At 37.1% G+C, this 10,159-nt stretch overlaps 2 protein-coding genes across 3 annotated transcripts; one reads left to right on the forward strand and one right to left on the reverse strand.

Annotated features, from left to right (window-relative positions):
- Positions 1 to 222: 222 nt before the first annotated feature.
- LOC121300823 (glucose-induced degradation protein 4 homolog) lies at positions 223 to 6,514 on the reverse strand. Of its 2 annotated transcripts, XM_041229713.1 has the most exons (6): positions 6,127 to 6,514; positions 5,123 to 5,182; positions 4,060 to 4,167; positions 3,804 to 3,905; positions 3,282 to 3,412; positions 223 to 1,615 (listed from the first exon to the last, which is right to left on the reverse strand). In XM_041229713.1, the coding sequence occupies exons 1-6, from the start codon at positions 6,313 to 6,315 to the stop codon at positions 1,552 to 1,554; spliced, it is 654 nt and encodes a 217-aa protein (XP_041085647.1). In that variant the 5' UTR covers positions 6,316 to 6,514; the 3' UTR covers positions 223 to 1,551. The 2 variants fall into 2 exon arrangements, with proteins under 2 accessions (XP_041085647.1, XP_041085648.1); XM_041229714.1 differs by lacking the exon at positions 5,123 to 5,182.
- Positions 6,515 to 6,754: 240 nt separating this feature from the next.
- On the forward strand, positions 6,755 to 10,001 carry LOC121300822 (ATP synthase mitochondrial F1 complex assembly factor 2-like). The gene is made up of 8 exons (XM_041229712.1): positions 6,755 to 7,237; positions 7,720 to 7,764; positions 7,858 to 8,006; positions 8,225 to 8,322; positions 8,457 to 8,537; positions 8,733 to 8,845; positions 9,484 to 9,599; positions 9,773 to 10,001. The coding sequence occupies exons 1-8, from the start codon at positions 7,111 to 7,113 to the stop codon at positions 9,920 to 9,922; spliced, it is 879 nt and encodes a 292-aa protein (XP_041085646.1). The 5' UTR covers positions 6,755 to 7,110; the 3' UTR covers positions 9,923 to 10,001.
- Positions 10,002 to 10,159: the final 158 nt, after the last annotated feature.

Here is a 10,159-nt window from a genome sequence, read left to right on the forward strand (position 1 = left end):
TTTTGTTATTGTTTTTGTTCTTTGAATATAATGTAGGAAAAAAAAAAAAAAAAAGGTTTAGTTTACTTTATTCACTTTGTGCCCACAGGGCCAGAACAGGTACATCTCAATAGTGCAGTACAAATACAAAGAGAGACATTTACCAATATAAAAATAATAATTTAAATGATTTTAAAAAGACCAAATTCCCATTCGGTTTATTATTATTATTTTTTTTAAGATTCTATTGATTTTTTTAGTATTACTATGCAGGACAGCCACAATACGACTGTTCCCTTTTATTAAAAATGTGCACGGGTGATTCTACAGATTTATCTACCAGTTTATTAACTAATGCCCATAAATTAGTGACAACCCTAATTTCAATATATACTGGTGTGTACTTTTTTTTTTTTTTTTACTTTGTAGTTAAGTCTTTACGATGTTAAAACGTTATTTGCTTATTTTGGGTTTCTTTGCTTGGAAAATACTAACCAGTATGTAATATAAAGAGTGTGTGAGTGTGTGTGTGTAGATGTGGTTTAAACGCAGACACCTGAATAGCATTTAAACGTTCATAAAAAGCACATCCCCACTTGTCACTGCCCTGTGTTTCAAGCTTAAAATTAATACTATAATGTCTTGATAGCAGTTTCTAGAACTTGTTTATGATAAATAAAACCATGCTAAGCAATTAAAGGAGAACATAAATATTTCTACAGTGATTGTAAGTATTGTCATAGACTGTAAACTGTAAAAAAAAAAAATATTGTAATCATGTTACTCAGCAGGGGTCTGAGAACCTTAAACTGAATGCATATATGGACTGATAACTGGTGATACTTTTCATATTGTCAGCACTACACCACAGTATCTTAGTTTAAAAAAAAATGCAATATACATAACCACCATTATCCACCACAACTTCCTGGATAGGTAATCTCAGGTCACTCAAAACAGATCTCAATTGACAAATGGGGGTGGGAGATCCATTTTAAGGCCACAAAGCTTCTGAAGCCTCCACACTGTTAAAATATAAGGGAACAATTTCCCAAATATTGTTAAGACAGTTTCTTGAAAAGCAAACGCTACCAATTTATTTTCCGAGCAGTAATGAAAAAAGTCCTTAAGGTGAATATCAGAGACTGCTTTGCAGCTTTTACACATTTGCTCCCTCCTTACTTTCTCCACTCTTAATATAAAGGTGTCATGCTTTTCAACATAAATTAATTATTTCACGACGCAGTCACAAATAAAAAAACGTACAGATTATGGAAGAAAACTGAAGGACCTAAAATCTACACCAGAAATTGTGGAAAAGTGCAAATAAACATTTTAAAATAGCTTTTAACAACCCAGATAAAAAAAATAAAACTGCCCAGTCAATCCTGGTTTCCACATTCCAGCTGAGTTAGCCGTGCGCCCCATACGCTACTTGGCAATCATGCTTTCTGCCCTTCAGCAAAGGAGGCTGACATGTCATCATGATTAACAGTTTCTTTACATTAACTTTCAGAACAGTCCTAGAATGTGAACACTCCATTCTCTGCTGGTGGTCCGACACTGCCGATGTCACCGGAACTCATATATTGGGGCACTGTGTTCAGGAACGTGGGTGAGGTTTAAGGACTGGTACCTGTGGAGGTCAATGATAGAGGCTTCAAGGAGAGCAGACAATGATATTGCTTTAAACAGGTGGATAACCTCATACAAACATTGACACTGGAAATATTTCAGTGTGTAAAACAAAACATAGAACACAGCACATGTATCAAATTTGAAAGCAATACCTAGTGTTATCTCTATGATCAAGAAACAAAAGCATTTTGTACATGTTACGTAGAGTTCTTTTTTGCAACTTTTTTTTTCACCCCCTCATACAGTTAATTGCAAACTGTATAATTCTCACCTGTCAAACAAAGGCACATGTTCTAGGATCTAGCACAAATAAACCCTTGCATACATGTATATGTGAATCTATGAAATAACCAGCATATGTGTAGATTTACCAGCTCAACGGTCAATGTATAAAATAACTAAGGCGATGGTAGTAAACAATCTCTTTACTTACATCCATCACTGTCTGGCAACAATTCACAATACAAAATAATGTTTTGCTGGCCAAGTGACATAACACACTGTATGACTCTCACTGAAATGCAAAACCTGCAAGCACTTAGATTATGCATTTTTCTAAATGAGTTCAACTGAATACTAAATCACACTTAGTAGAGGCATGAGTTTTGCTGAAGTGATGTCTATTACAATACCTAATGTTTGCCCTATTTTTATTTTTTTTCATAAAGCGAACGACAAGGGGGGTAAAATTGTTAGAAATAAAACTATAAACGTGTGTCTAATCATATCTGTATAGAGGACAAAACATTAATACAAGGTCTATGCTAAAAACACATTATTATTATTATTATTATTATTATTATTTATTATTATTATTATTAATAAAAAAAAAATATTGAAAGAAGGGATGCAGTGTTTACAAAGATTAATCAAACAATAGAAACAAATCCTAAGGCTAGAGTTTAAAAAAAAAAAAAAGTTTAACTTACCCAAGTGTAATTCACCTCAAATGCTATAGCATTATAACTACCATCTCCTTAGTTATTTTATACATTGACTGCTGAGCTGGTAAATCTACACTATAGCGGTTATTTTATAGACTGACCGCTGAGCTGATTTACCGATTTTACACGTGAACCGTAACATATATCCTTTTAACATGTCGTATACTATTTTTTATTGTTTTACATTGATATGTACAACATAATATATAAACATGACACATAACTTTTGTCTCAATTTCTTTTTGCCTTTACTCAAAAACACAATATGGGCTACACAGTCAGTGTGAAACCAGGTTATTATTATCATTATATGCATGCTTATAGCTTATATGTTTGTGACCAATGGGTTTTACTAAATCGTGTTCTCCAAATTGAAACAGATTCTGCGGTTGTTTTACAGAAAAGGTGCATTTTGTTAAGGTATGCTGTCATTATGTCCAAATTTAAACCACCTCCAAGGAAGGTTTAAATTGAATCCACCTTTCATATTTAAAATGAGTGGTGAAATGTGATTGGATTGAGTGCATGTACAAGGTTTATTCTCTTTGTGAGAGAAGAGAGCACCGCACCTGTGTTGTTATGCTGAAGTTGGTGAAAGTAATCAGACTGTATCCAGCTGTTTGATTGCTTCAGCTCGCCGTTCAAACCGTTTTTTGTTTTGTTCAGTATCTTTGCAAATTCCTTTTTTTTTTTTTTTTTTTTTGATAAAGACAAGCTCACCATTCTGAACTTCTGTGGTAGTAATAGCCCTCGACAGTAGCTGTGGATTTCTGGAAGCAGATGTAATAAAAACCTGCAAAGGAAGCTCCACTGATATCCTTGATTGTGTGATCTGGAACTAAAAACTGTTCCTATAAAATACAATGAAACGCAGCATTACACAACTGCACTAAAAATAGAACATTTAGGTAATCTTTAAAAATAATCATTATTCTCTCCCGACCCTCAAAAATGCCCCCTAAATCAAATCGGCTTGTTCTCCTGAGCAGCTTTTGCAATCAGAAAACAGAGCTCCTTAGTTTATTCATGTTAAAGTTACCTTACACATTATCCATTCACGAAGACATTTAATTGATCTTGCCTTATCAATTCTTCAGTTTGTGTAAAAGTGTAACACTTGCATTTTCTAAACCTTTAACTCCTTTTTAAAAGTACTTGAAGTCTGTCTTATGCTGGTTCTCTATTAAGCACTGCCCTCTACAGGACGCGCAGCAAAAGTACACAGGCAGAAAGTGGAATTACCTTCCACCTCATGAAGACGTAGTCACTGTTCTTTAGTTCTTCATAGTCAAATTCATCAGAGTTAAATGTTTTTGCATATTGATAAAAAGCCTGAAACTTCCCCTAAAAAAAATAAAAAAAAATAAATTAGATAGATTTTTTTTATTGGTTTCCACACATAGGTTGTTTCTGTGTTAGATGCAGATTTTCCTGCAGCAGAGAAATGAGTCACAGGAGGGACGCAATAATGAATATGCATTATTGAGATTGTTCATACCCAGTGTTTACGATCTACATCCTCATCTGCGTCCCATTTGCGTGTTAAAAAAGGATGTTTTTTACTGATTATTTCCCCTGCAAAAAACGTGGTAAGTGTTGGGTACTCCTGTTGAGACAAAAAAAAGTTTTAAAACAGAAAAAATTTGAATGATTTGAGCACAATTGTCAATCTTTTTGCGTAACATGCATATGTTATTTTATTTATTTTTGTATGTTATCTGGGTCAGAGGGAGATAAACTATTTTCCGAGATATATCGATCCACAGTACAGTATTTCATAATAGTGAAGCGTTGGGCTTTTCTAAGTTTTTCTAGCTAAATCTACAGTAATGAGTCACACACTGCAGATGTGAATCATCTTTTTTTTTTTTTCACACTATAGAGTAACAGTTGCACAAACCAGATAATCCAGGAAGATGATGGAACTGAAGTATATCCTTAGAGGACAACTGACCTACTTTTAATGAAGAAAATGTCAGCTACAACACTAGATTAAAAATCAAACCTTATTGTTTATAGATTAAGCACCTCCAGATACATTCACCCACCAATACAAGCCGAACACTCATTCTCCAACTTCCATCTAACTAAAGAACAAATGACATGTATGTTTATCAGCTGTGAATGTCACATGAAACTGTACAAACAGATGAAAGGACTGCACACAAATCCCAACTGGTAAATCCCTCCATTGTGGTTTTCATTAGAAAAGGCAATGCAGGACTACGATAAACAATTAGTCCCCTGATAAAGGCATTGAACCTCTGCCACTTTGGACTCAAGTCAGTGTGATTTTAGTTGCCGAGGCGCACAAAGAAAGTAGGTACAAATAATGATGCGTTTTGTACCAATTTTACACATTTTATTCTACCCAACTCAAATCTTCCCACACCACCTATAAATCAGATTAAGGAAGATCAGCAGGAAACTTCTGTACTGCTTTTAATAGGAAATACGTAATGGGAGCCCTAAAAGTAACTGTAAAGTGACAAAACACACCACAATACTGGGCTGTGGTGTACACATGGTTCAGTTTATTTGCAAATCTCTCAGCAACTCACCTCAGTAAGTCCTTTGATCTTCAGGTAACCACACAAATAAGAATCTTCCTTGGTAACATGCTGAAGATTTAAAAAAAAAAAAAAAAAAAAAAAAAAAAAAAACACAAAAAAACACCACCACATCACACAGCATGAACAGCTGTCAGTGCTAGGTTTAACCTAATAGACAACAAAATAAACTGCATGCGATTCAATTGGACTTGGATTGTCACATTTTTGTAATTGCATGCTGGTGTCTAATGTCGATACATGTTTTTACAGGAGGAATGAGATCATTAACGGGATAAAAAATAACATTTGATAACTCTAAAGTAATGAGTCACACACCGCAGATGTGAATCATCTTTTTTACGGATAGCAAACCCTTCTAAAAACCGTCTCTAGTTCTTCTACATGGCACAATATCAAATTCTAATCAGGCAGCAGCAAAATGGGTGTAAAATTTCCGAAAATTACACATATTTTTAATAACAACAACATGACCTGGGTAATTACTTTACCATGATCTTTTACCAATTATATTAAACTAAATCAGTGATAAAACGAACTTCATCACTCAATACTTCCAAAACAATCCAAGAAAAGCAGTCTGCAGAGCACAGACTTTCTTTAAGTTCAGTCCTGTCAAGAAGGTGACCAACGTCCAAAACGCCCCCCCCCAGTACGAGAGGCTCTCAAAGTAATACAACAACAAGTTTTACGTTGTTCACTCCCCGCATTACTATTAATGCCACAGCACAACGGTACTGTCCATGTGTTCAGAGTCTGACTGACACTGTGTATATGTTTAACTACTCAATACAGACTTGTTCTTAAATATTGTGCAACAAAACAATATAAAAAATAAGAATCGTCTCCAAAATGTGCATGCATTGTAACATGGGAATTAGCATGCTGTTGCTAAATTTGTCTTCCAACGTGTCCGTTAGTGTCACAGTTGTATGATCATAAATAACTGGGTAAAAATGAAGAGGACAGCCAAAATTAGACCGCTCTCGGCTTACCTGTAGAACTACCTCCACATCGTACGAGTTGCCTTTGCTCTTCTGGTGCCCGCGGAACTTGGAACCGCTGTAGAGGAGTGAGGTGGCGACGCCGGGCTGCTGCGTGTTGATCGGGGGAGGAGGGATAAGAGAAACCGGGGAGATCAAGGCCGCGGAGGCGTTGCAGCAGGACTCCGTGCGGACCGGCATTATTATTCCTCCAGGTGGGCTGGCCCCGAACGCTGTCGACGCTCTCCGGCGGGCAGACGAGAGAATAAAAGGGGAGGAAATTGACGAGGCGGCTCACAAAACTCCCCAGGCCGCCCGAGTCTGCGTTACCAGGGTCCCTGTAAAACTGTAGGGACCACTGCGCAGCTCCACACAGCAGCATCCTCCCACCTGATTAGCCACCATAAAGAACTCTTTGCATTCATTGGATGGGAGACCGAAATGTATCATGGGATTTGTAGGTTCTGGGACTCGGATTTGTAGTTCTCAATTTCGCAATATAAACTAATTCTCCCACAATCCTCTAATGTGACGCCTGTTTTTTTTTTTTCTAACGTAATCCCTCCTTTGCCTAAACCGACTGGAAACAACACAAGCTTTTTGATTGGATAGCATGGTCTGCCAAAATTACAATTGATAGGTCACAGGCAGGGTCAATGCTATGGCGGCGTCTGTGGAGAGTGGAATGTGAATGTCATCGGTTTTCATGTTGATTTTAATAAAACTAGAAAACAACCAACGAATAAGAAACATAGTGTTCAGATTGGATGCATTCCTAATAAATAAGACGTGTTTTAAATTAGGGATGCAGAACTAATTATAATATTGTAATGTTCCGGTATTACACTACAGTACATTTGTGTTATTATTAATACCGGCACTTGTACACTACTTGTTAGAAGAGAGACGCTCTGTTTCTTTTCCAAAGGTTTAGCTAACCAATTTCAAGTAAGTACTTTATTTATAATAGTTTGGAATTGTAACGAGCTGAAAAATATGTTCCGGAATGTGCTACGTTTGTATAGTAATTCGCTTCCAGTGTGCTGCTGTCCAGTGATCACAAGCCTGACACAAACCAGACAACTTTTGGAATGCAGACGAACCTATTCATCAGCAAAATCAGGTATGGCTTTTACTTAAAAAAAAAAAAAAAAAAAAAGTGAAATTTTCAAAATTGTTAAACTATGTAAGAATTCTCATGTGGAAACAAAACTGCCATATGAAACACTGGAAGCTTTTTCCTGAGCTAAGTACATAGGCAAACCCCAGAGAGGAAGAGCCCTTCCCTTGAATGTATAAACCAAACCATAAACGGTGACGTTATTTTCAAAATAAAATGGACATGGTGCAGAAAACATGCAGGCAATTGTGCTTCAATATGACTCTTTGTAAAGTCATTGTGTTTGTTAAGCTCAGGGGAGGTTGTAAGATTGCAATTTATTCCAGCATGCCTCTACAGTAGATGAGGCATAACTGTATGCTAGTATATCTGGCTAGGCCAAAAATTGCTTAGGATACAAGAAATTATGTTTTTTTTTAAAATAGTAATGTAATTTTTACAAGCCTGTATTTTTGTACTGCAACGTTTTTTTTTTTTATCTACAGAAAAAAAGAAATTTTATCAGGATGTCAGTATTTCACAAGGAGAAGGTGAGTTATACAAAAACGTTGACTTTCTGATACATTGATTTGTTGCTTTACAGAATTCATCATTTATTTTTTTTGTCTCTGTAATATTTTAAGGTGGAGTGTTTGAGATCAATCTGGACCGCAGAAAGTTGAAAACTCCGGGTGGGAAGTTATTCACCGTCCCCAGTGAGGCTCTGGCTGTGGCTGTAGCCACTGAGTGGGATGTGCAAAGAGATACACTCAAGTTCTACACAATGCACATGGTAGATCGAAAATCTAATTTTGGCAGATCTTCCTTATTGCAGGGGAATATAAACTCAAACTATAAAGATGACATCACAGACCTGCCCCCCCCCCCCCCCCCTCCAAAAAAAAAGATGACATCACAGACCTATCCCCCCCTCAAAAAAAAAATACAAGTAGCAGGTTAGAGTGTGATAGCGTTTTATAGCATTCCAGTAAAGTCTATTGTCGTTCACAGACCACCTTGTGTAACACAGCTCTTGATAACCCCACACAGAGGAACAAGGATCAGATTATCGCAGCTGCACTCAAGTATCTGGAGACAGACACAATCTGGTAAGAGGTGATAATGATAACGAGAAAGAGAAGCGTCTCTTTTCTGTTTTGTTTTATGTTCTTATCAGTTTGATTCTCAATTTAACTAGTGTCACACGATGGTATCAGATTTGATCAGTTTCTTGTATTTACAGCTACAGGGTTGAGGAACCTCCAGGTTTGGTGCAGCTTCAGAAAAATGAATGGGACCCTGTTATGGATTGGATAGAAAAAAGGTAAATCTGAGTAGTCTGTGTTAGGCTTCAAAGCTCTGAAGTGCAGTATTCTGTGCAATGCATAATGACTAACAGAACACAATCCTAGCAGAAAGAAACGATAAACTGTAAAATATGGTATACCCAACATTGTCTGATCCCCCCCCCCCCCCCCCCCCCCCCCACACTTTTATTTTATTCTGCTTCTATTCACAGGTATAATGTGGTGATAGGCTCCTCGTCAAATATAATGGGACCCACAATCCCAGAGGAGACTAAAGATACCTTTCGACAGCACCTGGCCTCCTACAACTTCTGGGCTTTAACAGGTAAGAAGGTGGGGCTCAGTTTTATATGCTGCACTGTGAAAGAATGATGTGACAGGACTGGGCAGAACCTGTCATTTGCAAATAGGCTTGTGTTTTAGAAATTGATTGTAAAAAAAATAAACCACTAACAGCCTGATTTTCAGAAAGGGTAAAGTGAAAAACAGGTAGCAAAACACCACTGCGACTCCAGATAGGTGGCAAACTGTATTTTCAAAAGTCCTATAAGTCAGGATGTGTGCTTTATGAAAATGCACTACCATTAGAGCTTACCCACCCACCCACTCCGTACACCAAAATACTCTCACTAATTAAGACATGTTGCCTCGTCTTATTTAAACTGTGACAGCTGACAGGGCTAATGAGCTGTAATTGACAATGGAGGATATCAAACCGCTTCCAATTCTCCGAGAGGGAAGGGAGGAGGGGAAAAAGCTTGCAGTGCTGCAAATGCATTGCAACCTCTATTTTCTCTAAAAATGTGCCTTCTGAAAATCAGGCTGAAAGTGGCAGAAAAAATAAATTACTTGAATGTCTTTGTTGTCAAGACTGTCCCATTTTAACATTAGATAGGAATGTATAAATATCATATTAAGTGTGGATTCACTGTTGGGCAAAATTAACATATTCTACTACCCCAGGTTTGGAGTACGTGATCACACAGCTTAAATCGGTGATTCTGTCGTTTGGTTTAATCGACCAGCACCTCACTGTAGAAAAGGCAGTGCAGCTGTCCCGACTGGAAGAAGAATTCCAGGTAAAGAAAATTACTACTACACATGTGAAGAGTGTATTAGTGGCGAGGAGGGTTCTCTATAGTCCCCTAGTCCATCATTTCTTGGATCAGTAAATGTTTTTTAAAATTATCTTTAGTATGATGCTTTGAACCCTTAAATATTAGTATTTTGATGTGTTTCCTTGCCTTTCCAGATCCACCACTGGGGCAATGTGGAGTGGGCCCACGAGTATGACCTGCAGGAACTCCGCTCTCGCACTGCAGCCGGGACCCTGTTTGTGCACCTGTCTTCTGAGAGTGCAACTATCAAACGCAAACTTCTGCAAGACTTGGAGTTTATCTAAACACTGAAATCATTAAATGTACAATATTCTGTACAAAAGATGGACCATCATCTGCCATTAAAATCTACTGTGAAATTAATTTTAGGTATTCATGGTATATTATTTCACAGGAATCTCAAGCTAGATGGCACTGTTTCATATACAATGGCTGCGTCCAGTTTTTGTTATGTTGCGGAAATAAAGGGTATCTTCTAAAAATAAAAGGCAAAATAAAAGTACAAGTGTTGTCTTAAAAAA

Source organism: Polyodon spathula, chromosome 26 (genome assembly GCF_017654505.1).
Source record: "Polyodon spathula isolate WHYD16114869_AA chromosome 26, ASM1765450v1, whole genome shotgun sequence".
NCBI lineage: Eukaryota > Metazoa > Chordata > Actinopteri > Acipenseriformes > Polyodontidae > Polyodon > Polyodon spathula.